The 16,494-nt window shown below is 39.0% G+C and overlaps 1 protein-coding gene across 36 annotated transcripts in view; it reads left to right on the forward strand.

Moving 5' to 3' along the window:
- Positions 1 to 11,334, forward strand: part of MAP4K4 (mitogen-activated protein kinase kinase kinase kinase 4) — a 192,062-nt gene extending 180,728 nt beyond the window's left edge. For all 36 annotated transcript variants that reach the window (XM_021677407.2, XM_021677413.2, XM_064371367.1 and 33 more), the window contains 6 exons: positions 1,707 to 1,841; positions 4,381 to 4,481; positions 6,004 to 6,153; positions 6,681 to 6,840; positions 7,665 to 7,804; positions 9,725 to 11,334. In XM_021677407.2, the coding sequence (XP_021533082.2) occupies positions 1,707 to 1,841; positions 4,381 to 4,481; positions 6,004 to 6,153; positions 6,681 to 6,840; positions 7,665 to 7,804; positions 9,725 to 9,808 (770 nt within the window). In that variant the 3' untranslated portion in view covers positions 9,809 to 11,334. The remainder of the gene's footprint in view (positions 1 to 1,706; positions 1,842 to 4,380; positions 4,482 to 6,003; positions 6,154 to 6,680; positions 6,841 to 7,664; positions 7,805 to 9,724) is intronic.
- The last annotated feature ends 5,160 nt before the right edge of the window (positions 11,335 to 16,494 follow it).

The following is a 16,494-nucleotide window of genomic DNA, read 5'->3' on the forward strand; positions in this document are numbered from 1 at the left end:
TTTTTTTAGATTTATTATACCCATTTTACTTTGTTAAGTATTAGTATAAATGGTGTTGTATTCTTAATTGAAGATTCCAATTATTTGTTGCTGGTATACAGGAAATACAGGAAAGTGACCAACTTTTTAATTTTATTAGGCTTGTATTCTGCAACCTTGCTATAATCCTTGCTATAATTGCTTATTAGTTCCAGCAGGGTTTTTGGCTGGTTGGTTGGTTTTGGGGTTTTTTTGGTTGATTCTTCAGGATTTTCTACCTAGACTTCATGTCTTCTGTGAAGAAAGACAGTTTTATTTCTTCCTTCCCAGTCCTTGTACTTTTTACTTCCCGTTTTTGTCAATTGCGTTAGCTAGGACACCCAATATAATATTTACTAGGAGTTATGAGAAGGGAAATTTTTCTCTTGTTCTCTATCTTAGGAAGAAAGCATCTAGTTTCTTGCCATTATGTATGATGTTAGTTGTAAGGGTTTATGGTAGATTTTGCTTGTCAAATTGAGGCAGATCCCCCTCTATTCCTATTTTCCTGAAAGTTTTTATCATGAGTAAGTGTTGGGTTTTGTCAAATGATTTTCTGCATCTGTTGATGTGATCATGTGATTTTTCTTCTTTAGCTTATTGATATGGGTGTGTGGCTGCCTTTGCCCACCATCATTTTTTTTTGTTATTGTTGCTTGTAGCTGTAGTTTCTCTTTGTTTCTTTAGATAACTACAGCATAATACATTTACTCATTTTACTATCCATTCAGACATTAATGTTTCCTGTTTGGTGCTATTAGGAGCCATACTACTATGAACGTTCCTGTTCATGTACTAGGGGGCATACACATATATTTGTATTAGGAGAGAGATTACTGGATCATATGTAAGATATGCACATTTCCTACTTTAATAGATAATGCCAAACTTTTAAAAACGATTTTAACAGTTTACAACACTGGTTTCTAAAGTTTCTAGTTGCTCCACACCTTGCCTACCTTTGATATCATCAGTCTTTTAAATTCTAGACATTCTGATAGGTGTATGAAATCATCTCATTGTTTTAGCACATGTTATTACTGTTGAGAACAAGCACCTTTTTGTGTATCTGTGAGATCACTTTCTTTTGCGAAGTTCCAGTTATAGTGGCATGTCCAGTTTTTCTACTGGGTTATCTCCTGTTCTATTTGATTTATAGGAGTTCTTTACATATTCTGGTTATGACTCCTTTTCAGCTGTTTCTGTGATACACATCTCCAACTTGTGACTTGCCTTTCACTAGATTTAAGTGCTGGCATTAAGTGATTGATTTAACCCTTCTGTGTTCATCTCTGAAATGGGAGATAGTAACTGCTGTAAAGGATTTTGAGAATCAGATGGGATAATATATGTGAAAGCACATTATAAGTTCTGTTGGTTGTATTGTTATGCAGGTGTTTGTATTACTTTGTGGTTTATTGATACTGTCCATCTACATAAGTTTGAGTTTATTATTCTTTAAAAACTTCCGCTCTAGCCCAGCCTACATCCGTTGATAATTCTGTAGGATTTTCAAAAGTCCATCTGAGCAACTTGAATTGAGTTTCTAGTAAAACTTTGATACAAAGGGGTTTTCTTGGAAGAAATGATATTTACTCTTTGTAGAAGTTTTTTTTGGTTACTGTTATTATTAATGATGAGACCTGCTTCTGAATAGGCATGTAAAATATTTATATTTATTTTGCTAGGCAAAAAGGATAAGTTACGTGTCTACTATTTGTCCTGGTTGAGAAATAAAATACTTCACAACGATCCAGAAGTTGAGAAGAAGCAGGGATGGACAACCGTAGGGGATTTGGAAGGATGTGTACATTATAAAGTTGGTAAGTTCTAGAAGCATCATGTTTTGTTTTTCCAGAGTTTAGAGTTCAGTTTGAATTTTAAAGTTTAAATTTTCACAGGTTTTTTTGAAGTTTGTAATAATAAACTTGTTTCTGAAACATGTGGCTCATTTCTGGTATTCTGTTTCCAAGGCACGTTCTAATCTTGAAGTCTCATTTAGACATTGCCTTACTCCCTTTATGCACCTATATGCGTAACAGAGTTTGTCCTTGCAACTCACTCCGTCCTCAGTCTCCCCTACGCTGTTCATCTTGTGAAGAGGAGGAGTCTTTTTACTCCTCCTCTTTGACAGTCCACATTCTTCCCCTCTGTAAGATGTGGTTCACAGTAACCTCTTGAAGGAAATCTTGCCAGTGGAAGCCAGCTGACTTGAGTCCTTTTTTACATGCCAGGCTTATTTTCCACTAAGGGAGCTGATGAAGGTCCTTGGCAGGCACTGATAAAGAGTATTTGAGAGTTTGACTCAAGGGCTTACAGCCTGCCATTTTGAATTAAGTGCCTATGCAGAGCCTCTGTGCTCCTCACTAGTAAGTGAGCCCAGCTGGCCAGTCAGTATTTTATGGCAATTGTATTATTTCTTTCTCCTTGGCATGAAGCAGTGATTCTCATGAGGTAAATCTCACAGGAACAAAACCAAAACTTTTTTTTTTTGTTAAATGGAGTTTTGCTCTTGTTTCCCAGGCTGGAGTGCAACGGTGCGATTTCAGCTCCTTGCAACCTCCACTGAGTTCAAGTGATTCTCCCACCTCAGCCTCCCAAGTAGTTGGGATTACAGGTGCTTGCCACCACATCCAGCTAATCAAAAGAATTTATATATATATATATATATATATGAAAAAAATCAAAATACTGGGACTAATGTTAGACATACAGGGGAAATAATGGACCTTAGCCAAATTAAAGTTCTATAGGAAAGATGTTAATATTCTCACAGAATTTAAAACAGGAAGTTGGTCTATATACCTAAAACGGATTAATGTTACAGACTTATCGAATGTTTGTTTCTATTTGCGTGTTTTCTTTTTTCTATGTTTATGAAAATATATACGTCATCAGTTCCTCTGTTCCCAGGGATGTTGTCATGCTTGGCATTGTCTTGTTTGTGTAGTCTGTCTGCACCCATGAGCTCATTGGTTTGTGATGATTGTGGGAGCTGACTCAGCATCTGGAACGATTCCAGTGATACGGGAAAGTAGAAGTATCTGCCTAGCATAGATTTTGGGATTAGGATTTTCTGTGTTGTGTTTATGTGAAGTATTTTTATTTGTTGAGGCATAACTAAAATCATCTAAGGATAAATGTAATGAAACAGCTCATAACAGATGAAATGTACATGAATAGATTATCCTACAGGGGGAGCAAGAGGCAGATGTGTTAAGAGTCTGTTGGGCTTTTCCCCAGAACAAAACAGTAATCTTTCAAGCCTGTCACTCTTACAGAATGAATCACAAGTATTTTCAGGAGATAAGTTTGGGTAATATCATTCAATCATTGTCATTATGGTTGCCACCAAGAACAGGGAGCTATTTAAATGTATATTTAAATGAATAAAAATTAAGTAAACCTTAAAATTTAGTTCCTCAGTGGCACTAGTACATTCTAAGTGTTCAGTAGTCCCATGAGTGTAGCGGTTATTATATCAGCAGTACAGATACAGAGAATTTCCATCATCGCAAAAGTCTATGGAACAGTACTTGTTTTGTCAAACTCTTATAAACCTTTGTGTCTTAATGTTCATTTATTGATTTCTTTAAACAGTGGTAATATATAGAGTTTAACAAGGAGGGTTACTAGTTAACAGGTTCTCTCTCATACACAAAGAAGGAGTCAAGCAGTGGTGTGATGTTAGCTTATAATGAAATCATGGATCTGCATCAGGCTAGTAAGTCACCTGTAGTCAGGGACCCCTCGGAGTACCTGTTTTGGCAGAGTTGCCTGGCAGTAATGGCCCCAGAGAAGCTATGGGAAGGAGGCAGTTTTACTAATTCTGTAGATCGGGAAATAGTCTTAGTGATACTTGGACTTGTGCACAGATACTTCTGTTGGTAGAATTCAAGACTCATGAATATTTTAGTATAAGCTCTTTTTCTTCCTTAGTCTTTGTGAGCCCCATGCAGTACTAGGGAAAGTTATAAGGAGTACTTCAGTCTCTCTCTCTGTTCCAGGAGTCTCTTGGTTGATTAATCATGTTGCTATTTATTTGAAGTAATACTGAGCCCTTGAACACTTCAGGGTGGTGTACCTGGCATTTTCCTTGATTATAAAATATCTTGGAATTTATTATAAGAAGGTTAGGATCATTAGCAAAAGTACTCATTGATAGTCAGAAAAGATGGGAACGGCATGGATTGTACATTAACAACTTGGTAACTGTGAGGTGTGATCTCTGAATTTTTTCCCTGCTTGTTTGGATGAATGAATAGAAGGCATATTTGTTTGCAGAAGACAATTAAAACGATTTAGAGGGCTATGTTGATACTGACCTGTGCTTCTCTTGCTTCTTTATTTTCTGTTTTTCAGTAAAATACGAAAGAATCAAATTTCTGGTGATTGCTTTGAAGAGTTCTGTGGAAGTCTATGCGTGGGCACCGAAGCCATATCACAAATTTATGGCCTTTAAGGTAACAACATCAAGTACATTTAAAAGTAGCATTGGCCATGCAAGCTGCAACCAAGAGTCAGGGAATACATTTAAAAAGTCTGAACTGTTAAAATTGCTAATATAAAAGCTATGTGCTAATGTAGCATATAACCTTATCACAATAAACCATTTCTGATGTAATGTAATAAGCTTAGTTAATCTGCTTTCTAAGCCCACAGAATAAGAAGGAGAGAAAGATTAATATTGAGTAGACACTTTAATCAATGTGGCAATATGGTAACGGAGGAAAAGAGAACACCACTTCCACCCTCCAGTTAAAAGGCTGACCTTCACCTAAGTCATGGATGTGTATAAAGATTTAGATGTGTTTTTGATAACAAAACTGTGTCAAACAGCAGGCAGTTTAAAGGTATATCTGTTCATAAAATATTAAAAATTAAATTACAGAAATTCTAATGATGAATGTATGTATTATATATTAAGTGAAAAAACAAGTTAAAATGTTTAATATGATTTCATTTTTGCTTAAATATAAAAACTCAGATATAACATCTGAACTAATATGTATATAAATTAAGATGTTTTTGCCATTTTGCATGTATAAAGTTTTAGGAAAGTAAATGAGTACTTTGTCTTAAAACTAGGATTATTTTCATTTGTGAGTTCACACAAATACTCATGGAATTGTGATTACAAATATACCTCACATTTGCCTGGTGATTGACTTTTTAGAATAGTTTTGATATATTTTATTGAAGGGGTAGGTTTCATTTATTTGGAGGATTCATATTTTTGGATTGCTTATTGCTTGATTTCCCAGTGAGGCAGGATAAATGGAGTTACAATATTTGTTTAAAAAATAAGTCCAAGTGTTACTGAATAAAGATAATTGGTTATACGGTTATATTATCTTCTGAGATCTGGCCTTGATATTCTTTATATACCAAGCACTGTACTAGTTGGTTTTATAAATATTACCTTACTTAAAGCTGCTCTGTTTCATTGTCCTACTATGTCAGTGATGTCAGTGAAAAATGGAGACCACCAGCACAGTCCAGGCTGTTGTAGCACACACAGCCACACAGCCTTTTCACCATTTTGATTTAGTCAGAAAGTTAGAGATCTTTATAGTTCAAACAGCAACTAATATAATAATAATGATAAAATTTTCAGTGTGTGATTCCTACAACTCTGCCTCTCGCTCTGTGCATTTGAATAGTTGAGTAGTATGCTTAGGAAAGTCCTCACTATTTTACTTTGCATGCTTTTCTGATCAAGACAACCAACACAGTAAGTGACAGAGCAGAAATCTTGGTCTGGATAGGCAGATTTGGAACATAACTTCTGGAAGTGTCTTCCAGATGCTAATTAACAGGCAAAACCATAATAAAGACTAATTTTGTAGAGTATTTTTGCCTTGTGGTTGTTGACAGTGTGGCTCAGTAATTGAATAACTGAGTATGTCGGGTCTTCTCTAGTTTGATCTATTAGAAATAAGTTCTCCTTCATCTTCCCACTTCTCTCTTGTGACTTCTTTGCAGTCATTTGGAGAATTGGTACATAAGCCATTACTGGTGGATCTCACTGTTGAGGAAGGCCAGAGGTTGAAAGTGATCTATGGATCCTGTGCTGGATTCCATGCTGTTGATGTGGATTCAGGATCAGTCTATGACATTTATCTACCAACACACGTAAGAAAGAACCCACACTCTATGGTTGGTTGACTGGCTTCATTTTGTTTTGACTTTTTTCTTTGCTCTGCTTAGTGAACTAACACAAGCAGGGATTCTTCATTTCCTCTTGGTGTAGGGGTGAGTATTTAAATGATATGCAATTTTCAATAGCTCCATGCTCTTAGACAAATGGAAACCCACTTTCCTGGCTTTGTGGAGCCCTCGTGAAAACCTCTTAGGCCTTGCTTTGACTAACATGGGATGGATATGGGGCAGTTGCTGGCAGGCCAGAACATCCTGGGGTTGGGAGTGGTTCTCAGTTGGAGCTCAGCATCCAAATTTGTTTCATGAGCCTGAGAAAATGTGAGTCAGTAGAGTATATTACTTGGAAAAGGCAGACTTGGGGATATATATTGCACAAGTATTCTAAAATGTATTTACCTGGGATATGGTACCGGTGCTTTACCAAGAGTCTTACTGAGCACTTTCACAGGGCTGAAAATAACCACAGACATTCTTCCCTGTACTTTGTTCCTCTTCTCTAGATCCAGTGTAGCATCAAACCCCATGCAATCATCATCCTCCCCAACACAGATGGGATGGAGCTTCTGGTGTGCTATGAAGATGAGGGGGTTTATGTAAACACGTATGGAAGGATCACCAAGGATGTAGTTCTACAGTGGGGAGAGATGCCCACGTCAGTAGGTATGGAGAACTTGGGAAAAGGCAGCAGTTGTGAAAGTGGAGCCTTGCTTGAGACTGCATATATTTATCATGCTGATTTTGTATGTCCTTCAGACCTTTTGGCCACCATTGAACAGAGTGGTTGGCAGTAGATGGTGGAAACTTAGATTGTAGGCCATGGAAATAGTCATAGGTCTATTTTAGAACAAAATCCAAGTAATCATTTTATATTTTAAAAACCCTATTATCATAATCTCTCATTTAATCCTTAAAATACCCAGAGAAAAATTGGACATGTTTTTGTTGAGCACTTTGTAAAGGGAAACAGAGAATTGGTGAAGAATTTGTAAAGGAAGACAGAGAGAAAGGGAAGTTACTTGCTCTTGAGAATGGTAGAGCCATGACTATAAACAGCCTTGTGCGTAGTTTTCTAGTTTGCATTCAGTAATAAAGACTGATATTTGACATTTTCATGTATTTTTATTCCAAAACTATTTTGAATTTTTTGTAATTAAGCCACTGTCTCTTCCCTGCCTTCTCTCATGACTGGAATGATAAGAATATGTGCACTAAATTCTAAACTTGGTGGTTCATTTCTCAAAATGAGCATGAAAGGCCTAAGGAAAATGAAATAGATCAACCATTGATGCAAATAACTACTTCACAGGATAGACAAGGTGATTACAAAGGCAAAGTTCCTTGAAAGCAAATTAAATGCTAGGCATTTACATTTTAAATTTTAAAAAGATATAAAAGTATGAAAATATATTTTTATCACATAAGCAACATCTTTTCAGGACTGTTTCCTTATCTTTAATGGTTTGCAATTTTTCCCTCCCCCAAAGCATATATTCGATCCAACCAGACAATGGGCTGGGGAGAGAAGGCCATAGAGATCCGATCTGTGGAAACTGGTCACTTGGATGGTGTATTCATGCACAAAAGGGCTCAGAGACTAAAATTCTTGTGTGAACGCAATGACAAGGTAATGGTTTCCTTATGGATTCTTTTTAGTTACTCTTTCTTTTAGTAATGGCTTATTTTCCATGGAGTTTGATGATTAATTTCTTTGGAGTTTTGATAGGTTCTGAAATAATAAGGAACGTTTTAAATATTGCTTTTTAGTCATGTTCGTGAGGATTGGGGTATAGTTTGTTTTTTGCTATGAGGGGATAGAGATATTTTTCTCTATATAAGTTTGTGTGTGTGTGTGTGTGTGTGTGTGTGTGTGTGTGTGTGTGTGTGTATGTATATATATATAAAACCCTATTAGGTGACCTGTCTAGGATATAATTAGTTTAGAGATAGGGAAGATAAAAGCTGCCAGTTTTGTTGGCTGGAATCCTTTTGTGAGTGGAAGGAATCACCCATGTGATTTGGGTAGATATAAAGGTTCCTCTCACCTAATGTGTGTCAAGAAGATGTCCCTTGTTAGTCTGTGAGCAGTGAAATTGCTTTCTAGGTTTGCATGTCAGAAATGTTTCACAGTAAAAATCATCTTATACAGACATACCGTACCTCCTGCAGGTGAGATCCCATGGCATCACACCCCCTTTGCTTTTCAAAACTGGCCATACCCTTCCAGGGACAACTCGTAGGGTGACTTCCTCCCAAGAAGTCCCTTTCAAACTAGTTTTGGAGTGGAGCAGATAGATGGCCAGGGGCATTGACCCATCCCTATTTGCCAAGGGTGAAGGCATTGAGGGTGGAACTGAGTTTTACCAAGCCTACCCTTTACAAAGGCATGTCTGACTACCTGAGGCAAGACACCAAAGCCTTAGAAACTTGGCTCTGAAGAATGTTTCCGCCTTTTGCCTCACATTGACATACTAGTAGTCAGCCAGTAGGTTGAGTTCTCAGATTTAAAAATTCACTAATTTAATGTGAGAAAGAGGAAGCTATACATCTGTCCTCATCATCTGGTCCTGCCTGCCCAACACATCCTAAACACAAAGTTGCTTCACCCCTACCCACTGTCTTCTGCAACCCTACAACTCTGTTTCAAGTGGAGTTTTGCTTACAGAATATCTCCCAAATCTGTGACCTTGAAAATCTCTACAACCTCAGATTTTGTCAGCTTGTTGGCTTTGTCGGCTTATGCTTTCCTAAGTATGTTTACTGTAGCTGTAACTGTAAGATTCTTTGTTTCAGGCATTTTAATATTTTTATCATGCATGTCATGTCCTTTAACATTTATTAATAAAAGGCACAAAATTCTATTTATGGATTATATGAAGTAATTAATACATTTTTTGTTGATTTTTAAAAAGAAATTAGGTTGTTAAGGAGTCTTTCCTTTTGCTCATTGTGTTTTTTAAGGACATTTATTTTTTAGGTGTTAACAGTGGAAGTGGAAAGAAATAACTCTCTTCAGAAACATCCATTTTTTTTTTACTTTTGTGTTCTCACAATATGCCAACGTGTAAGGAGTTAGTAGTAACAAGCCTGAGTTGTAATAAAAATTGGCTGCAGATGGTCACTCCTGCAATTATAAATTGATACTGTCCTAGTTTTTTGTTGTGGGGAGGGGTTGGGGGAGACAGAGTCTTACTCTGTCACCTAGGCTGGAGTATAGTGGTACAAACTTGGCTCACTGCGGCCTCCGCCTCCTGGGTTCAAGTGATTCTCATGCCTCAGCCTCCTGAGTAGCTGGGATTACAAGTGTGCGCCACGACACACAGTGTTTTTATGTTGGCCAGGCTGGTCTGGTACTTCTGGCCTCCCAAAGTGCTGGGATTACAGGCATGAGCCACTGCGCCTGGCCTCAGAGTTTCTTTTGAAAAGGCTCTTTGGGGTCTAAGCTTCATGTACTTGCCAGTATTGAGGATGATGGTGGCTTAGATTCCCTGGCTGGAAGTGCTACATGACCACACTAATTATGGCCTCTCTTTTCTTGCTTTTGCAGGTGTTCTTTGCCTCTGTTCGGTCTGGTGGCAGCAGTCAGGTTTATTTCATGACCTTAGGCAGGACTTCTCTTCTGAGCTGGTAGAAGTAGTGTGATCCAGGGATTACTGGCCTCCAGAGTCTTCAAGATCCTGAGAACTTGGAATTCCTTGCAACTGGAGCTCGGAGCTGCACCGAGGGCGACCAGGACAGCTGTGTGTGCAGACCTCATGTGTTGGGTTCTCTCCCCTCCTTCCTATTCCTCTTTTACCAGTTTATCCCCATTCTTTTTTTTCCTTATTCCAAAATAAATCAAGGCTGCAATGCAGCTGGTGCTGTTCCGATTCTACCATCAGGTGCTATAAGTGTTTGGGATTGAGCATCATACTGGAAAGCAAACACCTTTCCTCCAGCTCCAGAATTCCTTGTCTCTGAATGACTCTGTCTTGTGGGTGTCTGACAGTCGACGATGATCATGCCATTTGTTTTATTGGCAGTGTGGGCACAAGGAGGTGAGAAGTGGTGGTAAACGGAGCAGAGTGCTGAAGCAGAGAGCAGATTTAATATAGTAACATTAACAGTGTATTTAATTGACATTTCTTTTTTTGTAATGTGACAATATGTGGACAAAGAAGAAGATGGAGGTTTAAGAAGTTAATATTTATAAAATGTGAAAGACACAGTTACTAGGATAACTTTTTTGGGGGTGGGGCTTGGGAGATGGGGTGGGGTGGGTTAAGGGATCCCATTTTGTTTCTTTGGATTTGGGGTGGGGGAGTCCTGGCCAAGAACCCAGTCATTTTTCTGTGTACCAGGTTGCCTAAATCATGTGCAGATGGTTCTAAAAAAAAAAAAGAAAGAAAAAAGAAAACGTGTGCATTTTGTATAATGGCCAGAACTTTGTTGTGTGACAGTATTAGCACTGCCTCAGTTAAAGGTTTAATTTTTGTTTAAACCTAGAAGTGCAACAACAGTTTTACCACAGTCTGCACTTGCAGAAGAAAAAAAAAAATTCAAACCACATGTTTATTTTTTTTGCCTACCTCATTGTTTTTAATGCATTGAGAGGTGATTTAGTTTATATGTTTTTGGAGGAAACCATTAATGTTTAATTTAATCGTAATACCAAAACTATCAGATTGAAGTTTGACTTTTATTGTCACAAGTCAGCAGGCACAAGAACTGTCCATGAAGATGGAAAATAGCCTTAAGGCTGATGCAATTTACTTCCAAGTTTAGAAAGCAGAATGCTTTGTTTTCAACAGATTCACCATTAGAGATTGATGGGGCAGCTGTAGCCCATGACAGGAGATTTCATTGTTCTCGATTTGGGGGTTTGGTAGCAGACAGGTGGTCACATTAGAATAGTCACACAAACTGTTCAGTGTTGCAGAAACCTTTTCTTGGGGGCGGGGAAGTTTCCCTTTTCTAAAAATGCAATGCACTAAAACTATTTTAAGAATGTAGTTAATTCTGCTTATTCATAAAGTTGGCATCTTCTGTGTTTTAGGTGTAATATCGAAGTCCTGGCTTTTCTCATTTTCTCACTTGCTCTCTTGTTCTCTGTTTTTTAAACCAATTTTACTTTATGAATATATTCATGACATTTGTAATAAATGTCTTGAGAAAGAATTTGTTTCATGGCTTCATGGTCATCACTCAGCTCCCCTAAGGATGCTACCGTCTCGGGAAAGGATCAGGGCTCCATGTCACAGTCCTGCCGTCTTACTTTCCTCTTGTCGAGTTCTGAGTGAAAATACTGCATTACGACTGCTTTAACCTCGGTCACCAAAAGAAACTTGCTGTTTTCTAGGCTTAATCTTCTTCCTTTGTGTTTAATTTTCTTGTATATTGTGAAAATGAGGGATTCTTCTCTGCCCCCACCCACTTAAACACAACAGCCATTTGTACCTGTTTGTTTCCCATCCAACTTGGCACCCACTCTGGCCTCTTATCACTCCCTTCCCCCTGGTTCAGTGTTTTTGAAAAAGACTCTCCTTTGAGCTACAAACATCTGGTAAGACAAGTACATCCACTCATGAATGCAGACACAGCAGCTGGTGGTTTTGTGTATTCTCTTAAAAGACAAGATAAACTGAGAAGCCTTACTTTTTGGGGAGGGAAAAGAAGATGGAAATGGATGTTTCATTTGTGTGAATTTGAAGCAGTGCTGAAAGGCCAACGCCTTCTTCTGGTTTGTAGTTAATGTATAGAAAGTTGAAAAGTTTATCCCACTTTTAAAGGGATTTGAGGTAGGCTGGATTACATTGCCACAGGACTTGAGTTAGAATTAAATGTCTGCTGGTGATTTATATCCATGTTTAGGCTTTTCATAATATGAAACATGCCCCAGTGAGCACACTTGTGTACATATCAAGAGAAGAAAGAAAGGCACAAGTGATTGTGGCTCCTTCCCTGGCTTTAGAGAATGGTAAAAGGTGGGCATATGTCTTTGAAGAAATACCCAATGTCTGATGTTAAGGGGGAGAAGGCAGAGAACAAAGGATGTGGTAAGATGGTCTTACATTATCTGAAGACTTGCAGCTCCATATCTGTAAGTCAAATGTTGTTATACAAAGAACGCAAGTCGTGTTTCATTGGAATTACCGATTACTTAGAACCTGAGGAAAACTGGCTTTCCCGTAGGTGGTAATGGGGTCTGAGCTCATGCCGAGTCATGCTTGCCCTGCTTGCACAGGTCCAGGCACCTGGTGGGCACTCTCTTGGTGTTTGTGGGGAACTGAATTGAATCCATTGTTGGACTCGACTTACTGAAGTTGGACGGCCCTTTGTCCTTCTGGGGCGGGGGTTCCTGGTCTGTTTATCTTTCCCTTCTTGGCCTCACCCCCTTGTAAACCAGATTTAGTTGCCTACAGCTTGATGCATGTACCCAGTGAAGTTTCTCCATAAAAGATTGGGAGTCGTTGAAGTGTTTAGATTCTTTTAGGAAAGGAATGATTTCCCCCCCTTTTACAGGGTAGTGACTTCTCCACAGAAGTGCCAATATGGCAGAATTACAAAAGAAAACAGTATTGTAATGATATCATTACATATGGAACATTGAATTATTATAGGAGCGCTCTTCCAAACAAAACAAAAATGTCTCTAGGTTTAGTCAAAGCTTTCATAAGTAATAACCTTTCTGTACTAAAATCAGAGTAACCCTTTCTGTATTGAGTGCAGCTTACTTTTTTCTCATGCACGTTATATTGAAGAAAATGTTTACAAAATGGTTTTGTTACACTAATGTGCACCACATATTTATGGTTTATTTTAAGTGATTTTTTATGGGTTATTTAGGTTTTCTTCTTAGTTGTAGCACATTCACCCTAATTTTTCCAATTATTAATTTGCTAAATAGTAATACAAATGACAAACTGCATTAAGTTTACTAATTATAAAAGCTGCAAAGCAGACTGCTGGCAAGTACACAGCCACCCCCCTCTTTTTTTTTTTTTTTTTTTGCAGTGCTAACTTGTCTACTGTGTATTATGAAATTACTGTTGTCCCCACCCTTTTTTCCTTAAATAAAGTAAAAAATGACACCTGTTTTATGTGGCATGAGTTTCAAATATGTTCTGACCCTTCAGAATGTTTCCTTCATGTGAGGATCCATATTTTATACACACCTGCCTCCCCTGAGCTATCTGTACCAGAGAGGGCTCCTGTATTCTGCTATCTCAGATGACAAGGGGCTTGCCCAAGGGATCGCCGAGTGTAGATTATGCAAGTAGCAAATGTTTGTCTAAAGATCTCAGAGATGAAATGGGTGATGAACCTCCTTCACCATATTCCTGAAGCCAATATGGAGTAAAGCTGGTCCTTATCCCTAATAAGGAAATAACATTGCATTTCTGAAATTTTGAATTTGGATCAAAAAGTAAACAGCATGATGCCTGTAATAGGACAATTAAAGTAGCTCTTTTTCAATTTGATGCATAAATACTAACTTGGGTCTAAAAATTGGAGCCCCTTCAATGTAAGGTCATTTTGTCTAAGCTCTGGGGTTCCCCATAACTCCCCATAGGCCTGGTAGGCATGATCCCCATCGGGGAGATCTGGGGCCATGCTCTCAGTATCAGCACCTCACCTTAGCCTCCAGGGCTGCCTGTGCTACATCATCATCAGTTAGGTATGTTAATAAACCACTTTGTGCTTCATCCTAGAAACATGGTATTTCTCTAATGTGAAAATAAAATTATAACTACTTAGGCTGTCAGATGAGTAAGATTTTTCTTTTCCTACTTGATGCCTTGCAGTTGGTGGATGACGAGGAATAAAAATCTGGGTGGAGTTTTCTTGGGACCATCATGCATTCCTGCAATTCCACCTTTATCCACTGTTTGAGAATTCACTTAAAGGAAGCAATGGGGATCCAATCAGACCCTTCAGCCAACACCAGCTCTGTGTTTTGGCATCACGTTAAAAAATACAGTAAAATTGCTGCATTCTCTGGCATCTTAGCACCTTAAAAAAAAGCGCATGCTTTATTTAAGCAGAAGTAGCTTATGTATTCTATAAAGTAAAATAGCTAAGGAATCAAAACTTGGAGAAAGTAGTTACTGTATTTTCTTATGGGAGAAGATAGACACTCAAATACTGCATTCCCGTACCTTGTCTACCTCTTTCTTAGGTTAATCAGACTGCATCCATGTGTCAAATTCTTCCGGAAACTGTCTTGTCTTTGCCTCTGCCCTGCCCAGCTTCTTTGGGGATATCCTTTTCTATTCCCTGATGCCCTGGCATGCTGTTATCTTGCTCACTATTTCCTTTTGGATACAGAGCCTACATATTAACCAAGATTGTTTCTCAGATTTAACCACTTATTATAATTCAAACTCTGCTCTGTTCATCCCGAGCTACCACACATTATGCTAGCACAGAGCAGGCACTCAAATTCACTGGCTGTTTGCTTAAGTAGCATGAAATAAAAACTCCATTAATCCAAGGGAAGACAGCCCCCCCGTTTCCCCACAGTGCAGTGTGGGACGGGTGGGGAAGCGCCCTGGTGTAGCCAGGCCCCAGGAAGGCTGCAGTGCCCTTGGGTGCTGGAATGACACCACAAGGACCCTTGATTTCTGAGTCCAATAACCTAGTTTGCTTGGTCCTAAGAAATTTGGATTCGATATTACAGCACAAAATAACTTTTCTAAAAATCTGCTTTTCTAGTTTGGCCGAAAGTGTAAAATTCAGGCAGGTTGCTCACCAGAGTTCTGTGGAGGGATACAGACAGAGCTAAGCAAGGCCGTTCTGCTCGGACCCTGATGTAACGACACCCCTTAGAAACCAATATTAAGCAACTGTTCCACAATAAATGGTGTTGAATACTTGCTGATTCTTTAACAGTTTTATTGAGATACGATTCACATACTGCATAAGTCACCCATTTAGTCAATTCAGTGGCTTGTCTATTCAAAGTTGACCATCACTAACAATTTTCACAAGTTTTTATTACCCCAAGATGCTACTCCATACCCCTTTGTGTTATCCTCCAATTTCCCCTCTCCCCTCCCAAGCTTTAGTCAGTCCCTTATCTCTTTCTGTTGCTATGGTTTGCCTGTTCTGGACATTTACAGAAATGGAACCAGTCACCGTGTGGCCCTTTTTGACTGGCTTCTGTCACATAGCACAGTGTGTTTTAGCTCATCCATGTTGTAGCACATGTCAGCACTTCATTTCTGTATATTGCCATCCTTGTTTCTTAATCTGTGTTGCTGGTTTTCTACTTCAGGTTCAGAGCCAACTACCTCACTGACAGTCAGCTGGGTCCTCAGCCTCTAAAGTCGCAGAGTTATAATCTTTTTACCCCTCAGGGAAACCAGCCCAAAAAGTAGCTCCAGAAATGGGTTCCTGCTAGGTGTGTTTTCAGTTTAAGGTCTTAGAAACCCAGGCATTCCTTTCCCACAGATAATCTTGGTGCCAAATGTAGGCTTATCTTAGGTCAGATGCAGTGGGTCAAGTTTTGGAATGGGGGACCATTCTGGAAGCACAGTTGCCAACATAGGCCCTGCCTGCTGTGGAGAGCAAACCTCCAACCCAGAAAGGTTGGTACCTGTGGGCGTTCTTTGTGTCCAGATCCTAAATCAGTGTTCTTAGGTTGTCCCCTCTAACTTAAGTGGGCTCACCTCCAGGAAGGGACATAAGAGCTGGCCTTGCTGAGCTGGGATCCTTTTCTGATCCTTGCCAAACACATGCGGCTGTCACATTTCAGAAGGATCTTGTCCTGTTGGCACCTCATGCATCTTACTGGCATAGAGTACATTTCCTCAGACTGCCCTTTGCAGGGTACATCATTGAGTAAGTGTAGACACTAGTAAACTTCTGGGAACTTGGTGGCGTTCTGGTCAGTGTAGCAAATTGAGCAAGACTGTGTGCTGAGCACAGTCTTAAGGTATGGTGCTCCTTTGGAGAAATGCAGAATTAACTAAAGGAGTTACTTGGAATGGTGCTTAGTATATTCTAGATGTTAAAGCAGAGCCTTTAGTAAGTGTGTATAAAAGAGACTTACACTTTTAAGCTACAACAGAATGCAGCTGCCAGAATAGCTGGTGTGGGTTTGAACTGCATGGATTGTGAAGTAAGAGATCATGACCCCCTTTGCCAGTCAGGTCACACTTAGATACACTCACAGAGAGACAACCTGTGGCTTCATTGCAGGAGAGGGACGCAGCAGGACAGGGCTCCAGATTAGATCCAATGAAGATGGGTCAAAAGAAAAGAGAACAGTTGGTAGAAGCAAACATATATTCCTTTAAAGATCATTCAACTGATCAATCCATCCTGCTTTGGGGT

Source organism: Aotus nancymaae, unplaced genomic scaffold, assembly GCF_030222135.1.
Source record: "Aotus nancymaae isolate 86718 unplaced genomic scaffold, 86718_ANA_hifiasm-v0.15.2.pri h1tg000131l, whole genome shotgun sequence".
NCBI classification, from domain to species: Eukaryota; Metazoa; Chordata; class Mammalia; order Primates; family Aotidae; genus Aotus; species Aotus nancymaae.